Raw genomic sequence first — 16367 nt, 5'->3', positions numbered from 1 at the left:
CCAGACCAGTATTGTATGCATTTGTAAGACAAAGTTTAAAGCTTGGTGAGGGAGAGGATTATGTTGTGGGGTTGGGCTTGGTATGGAGAAACTGGACTGGTCTGAAAATCAGAAGACACATCCTGTGGTCATGGTACAGATGTTCATCTGGTTCAGAAGGGTCCGATATTAGCATTCATCAATCAAAGAAAACACTTGCTAATACTACAAAAACTGGCTTAAGAACTGTCCAACACATCATATCAAATTGGAAGGACATTGGGGAATCATCTTCACAGAACATTTGTAATCGGTGATCACTGAAACATTTGGTGAAGTCAAGTAATAAAAAATCACTAGCTGGTGAAAAATGTGAACACACGCAATGTGAAGGGGACTCAAGGAGGTTGAGGTTCAGAAGCATTCTGTCCCGAAAGAATGGGGTCAGCTGACCACCTAAATCTACTGAATGAACAGGTTAGTCCATCGGGAAATATCAGTAGGATGGGCTTATTCCAAAATGACAAGGCCAGGATTCATCAGGTTACATCCATTTACATATTTAAGTCCCAGAAGCACATGAAAGTCATAAATAACATAGAAGGGGCTTGATCAAGGCTGCCTCCACCCTTTCAAAGGATGAACCTGGCCAATTACGCCCGGAAATACATGAATATTTCCCTTTTACGACTGGACAGGCACACATCAGAAAAAGGAGAACAATACACATATATACATACACACACACACACACACACACACATGCACACATATAGACTACTCACAATAAGAGACTTGTGAGAGACTTACTGGATGGTGTACATATGGTGTTTGTTTCACTTCAGACATTTTTGGGATAGGGAGGCAATTGTATTGGGGTGATAGACACCATCTATAGACACCTAGATGGTGGTAGTAGCCTAGTGGGTAACACACTGGCCTATGAACCAGAAGACCCAGGTTCAAACCCCACTTACTACAACTGCGTCCCTAAGCAAGATACTTAACCCTGAGTGTCTCCAGGCGGACTGTCCCTGTAACTACTGATTGTAAGTTGCTCTGGATAAGGGCATCTGATAAATGCTGTAAATGTAAATGTACCCAATGACCTCCAAAGAAATGGCACCTCACACCATTACTGACCCACTGTCAGGATGTTGCAGGCAGCAGAACTGTCACGTCTATCACATGTTCTCAGTATAAACCTGCTTTAAACTGTGAAGAGCACCAGTGGCTAATTTGCCAATCTTGGTGTTCTCTGGTAAATGCCAAACGTGCTGCAATGTGTTGGGCTATAAGCACGACCCCCACTCGTGGATGTTGGGTCCTCGTACCCCCCTCATGGAGTCTGTCTGCAGGTGGTGACCATTTTAGGCATTTTGCAGTGTGATTGCACTCACATTTCTCTATAACAGCTGAACCACAACTAAAATCTTGTCCATGAAATGTATCATGTCAGAAATATTAAGAATTAAATTAAGAATTGTATTTGTTTATTGCTTTAGTGAAAACAAACAATGATGCAGCATAAAATGTATTATTTTATGAAAAGTTCTGTTTATTTCTTTACACACTCACCTCGAGGGTGTGGTCTGTATATTGCTCAGTTGCTCAGTATTGCTTTAACCTCTGACCCTCTTTTACAGAGCATGTGCTCGCTTGCTGCTAAGGACGGTCCTGAGTACAGAGAAGAGAAAGCTGTCACAGTGAAATTCTTCTAATCATCTTATCTTGATGTTTGCTGATAACGTAACATGTCAGGCAGGCAGACAGAAGAGGAGAAGAAAAGCCACACACTCCTTATCGAGCTGACTTTGTTCTGTGGAGCGGCAAGGCTTATCGGCCATGTGCGCCCTCTTTCCCAGAGTCTGTCCGGGTTCAGCGCTGCTATCAGGGCTCCTCTGGAATGTGCACAACGTTGCGTGACAATGGAAATGCCACAATGCCGCTGTGTCACCTTGTTCACACTTCACCCTGTATACATGAAGAAAAGTCATTTTTAATTTGAATTATTAATATTACTCAAGGTGGGGAATGAAGACATGGAGACACATGAGTTGGTCAATAGAAAGAATTAAAATGTTTATGTACATGAATAGAGTTGATTTTTGTGTTGGTGTATTACTCCGCCTCTGTTACATAATTCCACATACATACTTATGTATATTGATCACCTCTTTACTGTCAACTTGGCATTAAATTTATCAGCAAGGCCTCATTACAGCTGATTACTCACTGAACTCTGATCAAAGTCTGAGAGATTAACGGCCGAGACCTGCAGTCCACTACACACACTGTCCCGTCCTGCAGTCTCCGTCCACTACACACACTGTCCCGTCCTGCAGTCTCCGTCCACTACACACGCCGTCCCGTCCTGCAGTCTCCGTCCACTACACACGCCGTCCCGTCCTGCAGTCTCCGTCCACTACACACGCCGTCCCGTCCTGCAGTCTCCGTCCACTACACACACTGTCCCGTCCTGCAGTCTCCGTCCACTACACACACTGTCCCGTCCTGCAGTCTCCGTCCACTACACACACTGTCCCGTCCTACAGTCTCCGTCCACTACACACACTGTCCCGTCCTGCAGTCTCCGTCCACTACACACGCCGTCCCGTCCTGCAGTCTCCGTCCACTACACACGCCGTCCCGTCCTGCAGTCTCCGTCCACTACACACGCCGTCCCGTCCTGCAGTCTCCGTCCACTACACACACTGTCCCGTCCTGCAGTCTCCGTCCTGAAGTCTCCGTCCACTACACACGCCGTCCCGTCCTGCAGTCTCCGTCCACTACACACGCCGTCCCGTCCTGCAGTCTCCGTCCACTACACACGCCGTCCCGTCCTGCAGTCTCCGTCCACTACACACACTGTCCCATCCTACAGTCTCCGTCCACTACGCACACTGTCCCGTCCTGCAGTCTCCGTCCACTACACACACTGTCCCGTCCTGCAGTCTCCGTCCACTACACACACTGTCCCATCCTGCAGTCTCCGTCCACTACACACACTGTCCCGTCCTACAGTCTCCGTCCACTACACACGCTGTCCCGTCCTGCAGTCTCCGTCCACTACACACGCCGTCCCGTCCTGCAGTCTCCGTCCACTACACACGCCGTCCCGTCCTGCAGTCTCCGTCCACTACACACACTGTCCCGTCCTGCAGTCTCCGTCCTGAAGTCTCCGTCCACTACACACGCCGTCCCGTCCTGCAGTCTCCGTCCACTACACACGCCGTCCCGTCCTGCAGTCTCCGTCCACTACACACACTGTCCCATCCTACAGTCTCCGTCCACTACGCACACTGTCCCATCCTGCAGTCTCCGTCCACTACACACACTGTCCCGTCCTGCAGTCTCCGTCCACTACACACACTGTCCCGTCCTGCAGTCTCCGTCCACTACACACGCCGTCCCGTCCTGCAGTCTCCGTCCACTACACACACTGTCCCGTCCTGCAGTCTCCGTCCACTACACACGCCGTCCCGTCCTGCAGTCTCCGTCCACTACACACACTGTCCCGTCCTGCAGTCTCCGTCCACTACACACGCCGTCCCGTCCTGCAGTCTCCGTCCACTACACACACTGTCCCGTCCTACAGTCTCCGTCCACTACGCACACTGTCCCATCCTACAGTCTCCGTCCACTACACACTCTGTCCCGTCCTGCAGTCTCCATCCACTACACATACTGTCCCATCCTGCAGTCTCCGTCCACTACACACACTGTCCCGTCCTGCAGTCTCCGTCCACTACACACGCCGTCCCGTCCTGCAGTCTCCGTCCACTACACACACTGTCCCATCCTACCGTCTCCGTCCACTACGCACACTGTCCCATCCTACAGTCTCCGTCCACTACACACTCTGTCCCGTCCTGCAGTCTCCATCCACTACACATACTGTCCCATCCTGCAGTCTCCGTCCACTATACACGCCGTCCCGTCCTGCAGTCTCCGTCCACTACACATGCTGTCCCGTCCTGCAGTCTCCGTCCACTACACACACTGTCCCGTCCTGCAGTCTCCGTCCACTACACACGCCGTCCCGTCCTGCAGTCTCCGTCCTGAAGTCTCCGTCCACTACACACGCCGGTCCGTCCTGCAGTCTCCGTCCACTACACACACTGTCCCGTCCTGCAGTCTCCATCCACTACACACGCTGTCCCGTCCTGCAGTCTCCGTCCACTACACACACTGTCCCGTCCTGCAGTCTCCGTCCACTACACACACTGTCCCGTCCTGCAGTCTCTGTCCACTACACACGCCGTCCCATCCTGCAGTCTCCATCCACTACACACGCTGTCCCGTCCTGCAGTCTCCGTCCACTACACACGCTGTCCCGTCCTGCAGTCTCCATCCACTACACACACTGTCCCGTCCTGCAGTCTCCGTCCACTACACACGCCGTCCCGTCCTGCAGTCTCCGTCCTGAAGTCTCCGTCCACTACACACGCCGTCCCGTCCTGCAGTCTCCGTCCACTACACACGCTGTCCCGTCCTGCAGTCTCCGTCCACTACACACGCCGTCCCATCCTGCAGTCTCCGTCCTGCAGTCTCCGTCCACTACACACACTGTCCCGTCCTGCAGTCTCCGTCCACTACACACGCTGTCCCGTCCTGCAGTCTCCGTCCACTACACACACCGTCCCGTCCTGCAGTCTCCGTCCTGAAGTCTCCGTTCACTACACACGCCGGTCCGTCCTGCAGTCTCCGTCCACTACACACACTGTCCCGTCCTGCAGTCTCCGTCCACTACCCACGCCGTCCCGTCCTGCAGTCTCCGTCCACTACACACGCCGTCCCGTCCTGCAGTCTCCGTCCACTACACACACTGTCCCGTCCTGCAGTCTCTGTCCACTACACACGCCGTCCCGTCCTGCAGTCTCCGTCCTGCAGTCTCCGTCCACTACACACACTGTCCCGTCCTGCAGTCTCCGTCCACTACACACACTGTCCCGTCCTGCAGTCTCCATCCACTACACATGCCGTCCCGTCCTGCAGTCTCCGTCCACTACACACGCTGTCCTGTCCTGCAGTCTCCGTCCACTACCCACACCGTCCCGTCCTGCAGTCTCCGTCCACTACACACACTGTCCCATCCTACAGTCTCCGTCCACTACGCACACTGTCCCATCCTACAGTCTCCGTCCACTACACACTCTGTCCCGTCCTGCAGTCTCCATCCACTACACATACTGTCCCATCCTGCAGTCTCCGTCCACTACACACGCTGTCCCGTCCTGCAGTCTCCGTCCACTACACACACTGTCCCGTCCTGCAGTCTCCGTCCACTACACACACCGTCCCGTCCTGCAGTCTCCGTCCACTACACACGCCGTCCCGTCCTGCAGTCTCCGTCCACTACACACACTGTCCCATCCTGCAGTCTCCGTCCACTAAACACACTGTCCCGTCCTGCAGTCTTCGTCCACTACACACACTGTCCCGTCCTACAGTCTCAGTCCACTACACACGTTGTCCCGTCCTGCAGTCTCCGTCCACTACCCACACGGTCCCGTCCTGCAGTCTCCATCCACTACACACACCGTCCCGTAGTCTCCGTCCACTACACACACCGGTCCGTCCTGCAGTCTCCGTCCACTACACACACCGGTCCGTCCTGCAGTCTCCGTCCACTACACACACCGTCATGTAGTCTCCGTCCACTATGCATGCTGTCCCGTCCTGCAGACTCCGTCCACTACACACTCTGTCCCGTCCTGCAGTCTCAGTCAACTACACCCACTGTCCTGTCCTGCAGTCTCCGTCCACTACACACAGTGTCGTATCCTATATTCACAATATAATTGTTTTGGGTGATCAGTATATCATATAATCATGTATAATCATATATAACATTTATTACATGATATATGTGGTCACTAATTTGAAAAGACTGTAAATACAATCACCTTTCTAGTCTTATTAACCATAACCGTTCAACCCTACAACAAAAAAAATCTCCTAAATAAGGCCATGGTCTGGCAAACTGGACTGTGGTGTGTTCTCCATCTTAAATGCCAGCATGTTCATGCAATTGTATAGCAGGTCAATAGCCGTGCACTGTCATTTGATTTGGTGCACTTACAGTGTGAATAGTTTTGTTCTAACAGGTTTTTTTTTAATTAGCTGGGATTCGTTGTTAGCACTGTGCTCTCACCCATCCAGAGCGGACCTTTGACTCTCAGTCCGAGCCTCACCATCCCACCATCGTAATTGCTATTGGACTGGCAGTAGGTGTAAGTGAGTAGTGTGTGTTTGAACCTGGCACTTTGTGCTCTCCTGGTGTTCAGCCCCTGTCTAGTTTTAGAAGACCCTGGTGTTGGTAGTAGCCTAGTGGGTAACACACTTGCCTATGAACCAGAAGACCCAAGTTCAAATCCCGCTTACTACCTTTGTGTCCCTGAGCAAGACACTTAACCCTAAATTGCTCCAGGGGAGGACTGTCCCTGTAACTACTGATTGTAAGTCGCTCTGGATAAGGGGGTCTGATAAATGCCATAAATGTAAATGTAAATGGTGATCACAAGCTAACAAGCAGTTGCCTTCCACATCTGTGGCATTTCACTTCTAAAAGTTTTGAAATTCAACAATAAATTTCAAAACTCTGTACTCACACACCTGGACAAGCAAAACACCTATGCACGGATGCTGTTTGTTGATTTCAGCTCAGCATTTAACACTGTCATCCCCTCTAAGTTAATCTCTAAACTTAGAGCCCTGGACATCAACACCTCACTTTGCAACTGGATTATGGACTTTCTGACCAGCAGACCACAGCATGTAAGGTCAGGCCACATCCGCTCCACTACTGTCACGCTCAACACTGGTGTACCACAGGGCTGTGTGCTGAGCCCCTTCCTCTACTCCCTCTTCACCCACGACTGCCGACCTATGTATGGATCAAACATTATTAAGTTTGCAGATGACACCACGGTGATAGGTCTCATCGACAACAACGATGAGACTGCCTACAGGGAGGAGGTCCAGCATCTGGCCACTTGGTGCACAGAAAATAATCTTCTCCTAAACACCACCAAGACCAAGGAGCTCATTGTGGACTTCAGGAGGGAGAGAAGAGGCTCGCATGATCCCATCCACATCAATGGGACGACTGTGGAGCCTGTTACATCCTTCAAGTTCCTGGGGACCCACATCTCAGAGGACCTGTCCGGGAGCATTAACACCTCCAGCCTGGTCAAGAAGGCTCACCAGCGCCTCTTCTTCTTGAGAACATTAAAAAAGAACCAGCTACCCACTACCATCCTGTTGAACTTCTACTGCTCTACAATAGAGAGCATCCTAACCAGCTGTCTCACAGTGTGGTATGGAAGCTGCCCTGTTGCTGAGCGTAATGCGATGCAGCGGGTGGTGAAACTGCCCAGCTCATCACAGGGACTCCACTTCCATCCATTGAGGAAATCCAGAGGAAGCACTGTCTGCGTCGAGCTCGCAGTATTCTTAAGGACTCCTCCCACCCAGCCCACGAACTGTTCTCTCTCCTGCCTTCGGGCAGACGCTTCAGGCTACCACGGACAAGAACCAGCAGACTTAGGAACAGCTTTTTTCCCAGAGCTGTTTCCTTGCTGAACTCCTCTGCCCCCCCTACCCCATACACTCCTGATAATCACTGCACTGTACTACTCCTGCACATATCACTTTATGTATATATATATAACTTATTTGAACTGTATCCTGCACTTGCTGCTTATTGCACTCCTGGTTAGACCTAAACTACATTTCGTTGCCCTGTACTTGTACATGTGTAATGACAATAAAGTTGAATCTAATCTAATCTAATCGAATCTAATCTAATCTAATCTAAATGCGCTCCTAGGAGTACATCCACTATGTAAGGAGCAGAGCTCTGGTACCAAACAGACTGGGAATCATGGGGTCATGTGGTCTGCTCCAGGGTACGATACGCCCAACGATGAACAAGCCTGTGGAGTTTCTTCAGTTACAACCTCAGTATATACTGCATCCCCATACTTTCCACCTCTGGGATTTAGGGAACAGCATTTTCATACATGTTCTGGAGAAGATGCTCCATGCTTTATTTGAAGCAATACCTTGGAGAAAGTATTCTGTAATTAAGTCTAAAGGCAGTCCAACTAAATATTACAAAAGTAATAATATTTTAAGCTAGTACTTGATAAATATTATATATGAGGGCTGTCAATCAGTACACATATCCAGTTATTCACATAGAATGCAAAGACTTTGCAATGAATGTTGAGAAGATTGGCAAATTTTTATCTGGTAGCGGTGCACCATGGACACACCACAAGCACCTCAGCAGCATTGTGGCTCATTTAGCATAGATGCGTTCATAAAATACAAATGTGTGAACGTGATGTCTTCATCGTCAGTCTGAATAAGGTGATGAAAGCTTAATACTTGTTTTTTTTGCTACAATTTATCCTTATTATTCTAATTATATTAGTAAAACAGTGGTCAATGTCATTCTGGCTTACGGTATTTTTTCCTCACCTCTGGATATTTATATAAGTACATGCATTGTACTTAAATATATACAAATGTACGAAATTATGCACATACGCAAACAACAACAACCATTTTGGCATTAAGTTCTGTTTATTAGAAAATATTTCAACCATAATATTGGCCCAACCAAGTACTGAGTACAATGGAACAATGGCCAGGTACTACACATAAGTGCATAAAATAAAGGTGTACAACAATTTTTTTTACCATTTTGACAAAATTCCACATTTTTACGGGTTGAAGGGCACTCCAAAGTGACTGAAAAATTGTTTAAAATATCTAAATGTTTAAAACAGTAACAATAAGGTATTTTTCATATATAAAAATCAGCTGAAATGCAATGTGTTTTGTGGAAAAACCAACAACTCAGCACCAGAAACAGAGAGAGGACCAATGAAGACCAGAGGGGGACAGTGGAACTCGTCACAACTATCAAAGGTTAAGGGTCAGGCTGCTTTGCACTAGTGTCTCTTTCGGGTTGCATACGGTTACATAAGGCTCAGGAAAACAGTCTCAGTATAAATCCTCCCCAGTTGTGTAAAAATGTACACACACATGTGAAAAAGAAAAGCGGCTGTGGCAACTCATGAGAATGAAGTAACCTCTGTTTCAAATGGAATAAATCGCAGCCATATCCAGCAACAATGACATTCGTTGCATTCCCAGATGCTCCAGCGGGCGTTTGTGACCATGACCTAACAAGTGTCCCCCTTGTCACATCTCTAATAAATTTTACAAGCACCAACCACAAGATTCAGGTTCGACAGTCTGCCCTCCGGTTTCCCGAATGGTCACCACGGAATATAACCATTAAAAAGACAATAAAGGTCCAGCTAGATCCCCACGCTCGTGCCCAACTCCAGCAGAGGACAACTACGAAGATCCGAGATGAACAAGTCCAGCAGACTGAACAGCTCAAGTTTAATTGTCGTGGACATGAATGGTCATTTTCATCTTCGGGTCATTTCTCGAAACTGTTCCTCATCTGAGGAAGCACTTTGAATATTTCTACACCAAATTCTTGGTTAACTTCATCCAGCGATCTGAGAAACATTACACATACAGGCTAAAATATGCACATACACCAAGTGAAAAATGAATATTGTACAGGAACGAGGCCTTTTCATTTCTCATTATTGATCATGACTGAGCTTCATTAAAAGGCCTGTTTGAACAGAATATAATGGACCAACTAACACGTTCCAAAAAACCAACAGCAGTACAGCAAGTCATGTTTTCAGGAGGTGCTGCCATGAACTGGAGAATTTTATACAGCCATGAAGCCACAGGTACATCAGCATCCTTAAAAGCCAGGTCACCGCCAGGAAACCAGGGGAATATCCAGCCTGAATTATGCCAGAAGGGACATTCATGCAAATATTTGTTTTGGTGTATGCATATTTCAATCGGTATGTATAATTTTGACCCTGTGTTGATTTTTATGTGTAATAATAATAATAAACGCTTCACAGAAATGTGAAAAGGCAGAAAACATCCGTGTTGAGTTTTGGAGGAAAAGACCTGGAGCTAAACAGCTTGTGGTTTTATTAGTAAATGTACCTCCTGGAAATGAACAAGGCAAGAAAATATTAAAAAAGAAGAGACTACTAAAATACAATAATGTAGATTGTTCAGCCTTCAACATGTTCATTATACAAACCTTTTTTCTATAAAAGCCACTAGAAAGAGGGGGAAAAGATGATTAATAACTTAAATACATAAATTAGATATCTTTTCTTCAATCAGGAACCAGTAAAGGAGAAAACTCATTCTTCCAGGAAAAAAGAAAGTTGGGAAGGTTCCTGTTGAACAGACCGTCCTGTCCTGTTCTGCCAGGAGAAGCTTTGGCACAGTCACAGCGACCAGACGGCACGTGACAACGCAGCGTGGGTGGAGCAGACGCATGCAGCGGGGAGAGACCCTCACAAGGATGACTCCACCTCCCGGGTGACGATGACTTCCTGCTCGGCCCGCGGCACCACCTGGATGCTCTCCGGCGCCTCGCTGATGACCTCCAGGCAGGCGGGAGGGCCAGAAAGCGAGGGCTTCTTGCCGCCGCCGGCGTCAGCGGAGCCGCAGCACAGCTTGGGTGCGCACTGAGTCCGGCAGGAGAGCTCGCAGAGCGAGGCACGCGACTCCGAGTTGACGATGACGAACTCCGGCTGGATGGTGGTGGCGTGGATGCCCTCATCGTGGAAGAAGTCCTTGATGCGCTTGGCCACGTCCATGTAGGAGGCCGGGTCGTGGCACTTGATGTGCGCCGTGGCGATGATGCGACTGCCGGCCAGCTGCCAGATGTGCAGCTCATGGACGGCGAGGACGCCATCCAGGCCGCGCAGCCGCTCGTTCAGCTGGTGCATGTCGATCTGCTTGGGCACCGTCTGGAGCAGGATGAGCGCCGACTCCTTCAGCAGCGGGTAGGTGGTGTAGAGCAAGATGCACACCATGATCACGCACAGGGTGGGGTCCAGGTACAGCACCCAGCACGGCCCCGCCCTCGACACCGAAGCCGGCAGCGACTCGTTCACCAGCGTGTGGTTCTGGTGGTCTGAGCAATGACCCTCAGTGCAGGGGTTGACGCACGGAAGGCCGGGCTCACAGGGCTGCCAGACGAACGTGAAGATGAGCGCGTTCACCACCACGATGACTGAGCCGAGGGCGTCGCCAAGCACATGCAGGAAGACGCCACGCATGTTGAGCTGCGAGGCCGACGAATCCTCGTGCGAGTGGCCGTGGCCGGACTCCATCTCCTCGTACGGGGCGCGGCCATTCAGCTGCAGGTCGGTGCAGTCCTTACCGGAGATATCTGCGAGCAGAAGGAACAGCGTCAGTACCACCCACACCGCTAAATAAAGAGATTCGCTCAATGCCTGCTGGAGCCCATATGACTTGCTTCTCCGCGACCGTGCTACTAGTAACCAGATGATCAAACTGAATCCATTCCAATCAAGACTATCACAGTAATAACCTCTCTATACAAGCCTCTATATTCATGCAGATTTCTACTAATTCCCTGGCCGTGGGGTCACCTCTCTCAGTGATAAAAACACGGGGTAGGAGGAGGAAGATAACGGTACCGGTCCTGGTCGTCCTGCCCGGGGCGGCCCCGTTCGGGCTGCCCACCAGGTTGTTGGTCTCCTCGCCGGAAGCCCCGTTCCCGGAGGGCCGGTCGCTCTTGCACAGCTTGGCCCTTTTGTTCTTCTTGTTCCCGTGCGAGTGTCCTCCTCCGTGGGAGTGTCCGTGTCCGCCTCCGGCGTGTCCGTGGAAGAGACACAGCCCCAGCAGGTTGACCAGCAGCCCCGCCGCCCCGACGCCGATCACGACGTGCGGACTCTCGATCACGTGCGGCTCGGTGAAGCGTTCGATGGCCTCCAGGACGATGGTGAAGCAGAGCGCGGTGAGGAAAACGGCGTTAACCAAGGCGCCCATCACCTCGGCGCGGATCCAGCCGAACGTGTTCTTGTTGGTGGCCTGGGTCTTCTCCGAGAAGCGCACGGCCACCAGGGCCACGACCAGCGCGATCACGTCCGACAGCATGTGGAACGAGTCCGACAGCATCGCCAGGGACGCCGTGATGCGGCTCACCACCACCTCCACCACGAAGAAGCCGAAGGTGAGCGACAGCATGCAGAGCAGCCGGACGCGGTTGGGTTCGCAGGCCATGTCCCCGTGTCCCCTGAACGGCACAGCACAGCTAGCGGTTCCCGACGCTCAACTAGAACCCTCCGTCCGCAGTGAGTCGCGCCGGAACCCGCAGCAGATTCTGGTAGAGCGCCGCTTTGCAGACGGGCTGAAACTTTGCACCCGAGCCGGTAAACTTTCCACACGGAACCAGGCGCCCGAAGCCACGCCCCGCAGCGCGCTGATTGGCGGTTGCCTAGGCAGCGAGCGCCGCGAATGCGACGCCATTGTTCAAGTGTCACGTGACGGACAGGGCGGACGTTCACACGGCCCCCTTTGTCGCGATGTACCACGTGATCAGTAGAGCTGTGTGGCGTCTTTAACGTGATCCGGATCTTTTAATACTTTTCATCCGGACTTATTATATCCCTCACAATCTCACCCAAATTATTATCCCACCGTATGTAATAAAACTCATCTCACAGTATGCATTAAAAGCAGTTTAAATTACATAAAGAAAAAAACAGAACAGGCCCAAATGAGGAAGCGAGAACATAAAGGATGCTGACATTTCAAGATGCAGTGACGATCAGAGCAGAAAAGAAGAATATCCCAGTAGTTCAATCATCACATCCAGTGTTCCACAGGACAAGACAGCAGAGATCCTCCTTTACGTACAATAGTGGCGAAGGACAATCGGTCCCTGCTCTGCAGACATATTCAGCTCAGCCTTCTCCAGGCTAAATATCATGCAGTACTAATTTAGCACAGTTTACTGTGTAATTACTGCTTTACGACACCATGTCAGCAGTCATCTCCACTTTTAATGCTCAAGCCCTCCACCCCACACCTAACGGATGCCCAGGATCTGTCTGCTCCCGAGCTGAAAATTCTTCTCCACATCTCCCAGGGCATGATGCTGCGGCTTCCGGCCCAACTCCCGGTTCTCCTTACGCTCTCCAGCAAAGTGGACCCTCTTTGGGCCCAGCGAAGTGCTCTCCGCCACTGGCTCTGTAAGGGGACAAATTAAAACAACTCACTACTTTTGAAATGCTGTTTTTTTTTTTTTCCCCCCCCAAACCCATAAAAAGTTTAATAATAAAAAATAAATAAATAATAATGCAGAATTACAATTCACAAACAAGAACATAGTGTCTCATGAGCAACATAAAAAACAGTATTCCATACACGCCCAGTTACGTCCACTCCAAACTATTTATTTACAGAATTTAAAACTGCAGCACATTCAGATACACACAAGCACAACAGAGACAGTTATGGACATTTCGAAGGCTTCCGTCCTTGCAGACCTTTCATACCTAGGTCATTGGAATAAATAGGAGAGAGCGCCCTCTGCTGTTTCATTAAGCTCCAGTTTTTCAGGATGTTTTCTGCCCTGAGGTCATGAGAAAGAAGAACATTAAAATAAAAAATATTACACTGAGGTAGTGAGTCAGATGCATCAGAAGTGAAGATATAAGAACCTGGCAAGCTTCTCGTTGGACAGCTTCTCACGGACACAGAGCTCCTGCTCCCTCTCTGAAATAAAAGAATCAGTGACATGATGGATTATGAATGTTCATTAAAATACATGAACGCTGCATTATTATTATTATTCTAATATTAATACGAGGAGAAGAACTGACGCTCCAGCCTCTCCTCCCGCTGCCGGAGCGAGAGTTCCCGGTCCCGCAGCTGCTGCTCCCTCAGCTGGAGCTCCGCCGCGGGCGCAGAGTGCCGGGGCGAGGGCGGACCGGGCCGTTCACGGGTCTGCGCCTTCCTCTGCTCCTCCTCAACCACACCAACAATCAGCCGGCTCTGCAGTATCGACTCCACGGAGGGTCTCATGTAGTCCTGACGACAGAGCAGAAGGCAATCAGGGCAACGCGGACGCGTCCAACTACGCGAGCAGGGCGGCCAGAAATACCTTCAAATCAAGCATTCTCGCCAAGAAGGAGTTCAGCTCCTCTGAATATCGGAACGGGATCCTGCGAAATTTCCCGTCTCGGATCTTCGCAGCCAGTTCTTTCCGGTTACAGGCCGTGAAGGGAGGACTAGAGAGGTACACAAGAGTCACGAAAGACAATCTTACATCGGAATAATTGCAGTCTATGCCACTTACGTTAAAGCACAGAGTTCGTAGAGTACACAACCCAGGGACCAGATATCAGACTTCTCATTGTAGGACATCCCATTCATTTGTTCCTAAGACAGACAGTTAGGAAGGACATGATGCAGTGCGCAGGACACACAGGTCAGAGTCTGCAGGGACTTACTGGAGACATGTAATATGGCGTCCCAACAAACGTTTTGGCGAAGCTGGTGTCATGGTTGAGGATTCTTGCAAGACCAAAGTCTCCAAGTTTGACGTTCTGCTTGGCATCTAGGAAAATGTTGGCCGGCTTGAGGTCACGGTGCAGGACCGTGCGTCCCCCATCGCTCCGGTGGCAGTCTTTCAACGCCAGGACCAGCTGGGCCATTACGCGCAGGATGAAGTCCTCCTCCAGGTATCTCCTGTGGACACCGCATGAGTGTTTGCATTGAGGGTAAAGGAACGCAGGAGGAACCGTGGCAGTATGGATTCTGCATTTAAAACGGAGACACTGTGGTTCTAAACTAGACATTTTAGAATCAGTAGGAAGCAAACAGCAATATTAAAATCAGAAAATGAACTGACTTTTTAAAATCTTGAATAATACAATTTTTTGGTGGAATCAACTTACATTGTTAATAATACAAAGCAATCAAACTTAAATTGAAAATTCATGTGTCTCATGGGTGATTAAAGCAGAAACATAAAAAGGCAAAACAGGGCAGTGGTGGCCTAGTGGCCCCGTAATCACAAGGTTCGATTCCCGATCCACCAAGGTGCCACTGAGCAAAGCACCGTCCCCACACACTGCACACCAAGGGCAATGGTTCAAAGCAGAGGAGACATTTCACAGGATGAAATGTGCTGCAGTGTGTCACTTTCCCACCCCCACTTTAAACATCCACAGCTGGAGAACCCAGAACCGGGAACACACCAGCAAGGAAGCCACCTTGCCGACGACCAGGCCTGCTGCACCCACCTCTCTCTGACGCACTTTGCGATCAGACTGGCCAGGTCCCCGCCCTCACAGTACTCCATCACGATGTACAGCGTGGTGGTGGGCCGGTGCACGATGCGGTCGTAGTACCGGACGATGTTGGGGTGCTTCAGCTCACGGAGGAGGTTCACTTCAGACACCAGCATCCGCTTCTCAGCCTCGGTCATGGAGCCGTAGTCCAGTTCCTTCCACACAAGAACCTGCCAAATACCAGCAGCAGGTCAGCTGCAAACCAATCTGTTCATCTCTTCAACCAGGAGACATGATGGGTGGTCAAATTAACCCAGTTCACCCACAGTGGTGTAGCTACTCAAGCACACCAGCTTACATTAAACACATATACACGGTCCTTTAAACATATCGACAAACGTTACCTTCCCATCCGATTTCCGGCGAACCTTCTGGCATTTTCCGTACGAGCCCGAACCGATTGTGCTCAAGACTTCGTACCCGTCGACGAGAGACGCCATGCTGGTAACCAGAAGCGGTCAAACTGGCGACCAGACGACCAAACAACCGCCGCTGCAGCCTGGGACCCTCGCAGTCAAGCCGCTTCAAATTCTGCCCGCAATTCCGCACCGCTGATTGGCGGCAGCTGCTGCGAACAGGCCGTTTCATTGGCTGCCACTGGCGCGAAGGTGGAGACTCAGAAACGCGCGAGAGCGCGCGGGATTTTAACGTCACTGACCTAGAAATAGAACAGGCAGACAAGCATGATTTCAACCGACCTTACCTAGAAATACAGCAGGCAGGCGGGATTTCAATGGACCTTATCTAGAAATAGAGAAGGCAGACAAGCAGGATTTCAACGGACCTTACCTGGAAATACAGCAGGCAGAAAGGATTTAAACTTCATTTACCTAGAAATAGAGCAGGAAGACAGGATTTCAACTCCATTTACCTAGAAATAGAGCAGACAGGCAGGATTTCAACTCCATTTACCTAGAAATAGAGCAGACAGGCAGGATTTCAACGGTACGTACATAGAAATAGAGCAGGCAGATAGGATTTCAAAGGACCTTACCTAGAAATAGAGCAGGCAGATAGGATTTCAACGGACCTTACCTAGAAATAGAGCAGGCAGACAGGATTTCAACTTCATTTACCTAGAAATAGAGCAGGCAGGATTTCAATAGCACTTACCTAGAAATAGAGTAGGCAGACAGGATTTCA

The 16367-nt window shown here is 50.0% G+C and overlaps 2 protein-coding genes across 2 annotated transcripts; both read right to left on the bottom strand.

The window, feature by feature from the left end:
* Nucleotides 1–8580: 8580 nt before the first annotated feature.
* Nucleotides 8581–12303, bottom strand: slc30a1a (solute carrier family 30 member 1a). The gene is made up of 2 exons (XM_028953506.1): nt 11562–12303; nt 8581–11290 (listed from the first exon to the last, which is right to left on the bottom strand). Exons 1-2 carry the CDS (start codon nt 12145–12147, stop codon nt 10407–10409), a joined length of 1470 nt encoding a protein of 489 aa, XP_028809339.1. The 5' UTR covers nt 12148–12303; the 3' UTR covers nt 8581–10406.
* A 334-nt stretch (nt 12304–12637) lies between these two features.
* nek2 (NIMA-related kinase 2) lies at nt 12638–15871 on the bottom strand. The gene is made up of 9 exons (XM_028953507.1): nt 15569–15871; nt 15177–15394; nt 14382–14619; nt 14228–14310; nt 14033–14159; nt 13752–13959; nt 13590–13644; nt 13425–13501; nt 12638–13116 (listed from the first exon to the last, which is right to left on the bottom strand). The coding sequence occupies exons 1-9, from the start codon at nt 15662–15664 to the stop codon at nt 12956–12958; spliced, it is 1263 nt and encodes a 420-aa protein (XP_028809340.1). The 5' UTR covers nt 15665–15871; the 3' UTR covers nt 12638–12955.
* Between the last annotated feature and the right edge of the window lie 496 nt (nt 15872–16367).

This window comes from Denticeps clupeoides, chromosome 14 (genome assembly GCF_900700375.1).
Source record: "Denticeps clupeoides chromosome 14, fDenClu1.1, whole genome shotgun sequence".
In the NCBI taxonomy this organism is placed as follows: domain Eukaryota; kingdom Metazoa; phylum Chordata; class Actinopteri; order Clupeiformes; family Denticipitidae; genus Denticeps; species Denticeps clupeoides.
This window is presented reverse-complemented; position numbering and strand designations above follow the sequence as displayed.

What these genes read in the sequence shown, in the direction of transcription:
- slc30a1a (XM_028953506.1), bottom strand. Translation starts at nt 12,147, where the DNA reads ATGGCCTGCGAACCCAACCGCGTCCGGCTGCTCTGCATGCTGTCGCTC. An exon ending in GGGCAGGACGACCAGGACCG is followed by an intron (nt 11,291 to 11,561) that starts GTACCGTTATCT and finishes TTCTGCTCGCAG; the next exon opens with ATATCTCCGGTAAGGACTGC.
- nek2 (XM_028953507.1), bottom strand. Translation starts at nt 15,664, where the DNA reads ATGGCGTCTCTCGTCGACGGGTACGAAGTCTTGAGCACAATCGGTTCG. An exon ending in TACGAACTCTGTGCTTTAAC is followed by an intron (nt 14,160 to 14,227) that starts GTAAGTGGCATA and finishes GTACCTCTCTAG; the next exon opens with TCCTCCCTTCACGGCCTGTA. An exon ending in GCGGGAGGAGAGGCTGGAGC is followed by an intron (nt 13,645 to 13,751) that starts GTCAGTTCTTCT and finishes CTTTTATTTCAG; the next exon opens with AGAGGGAGCAGGAGCTCTGT.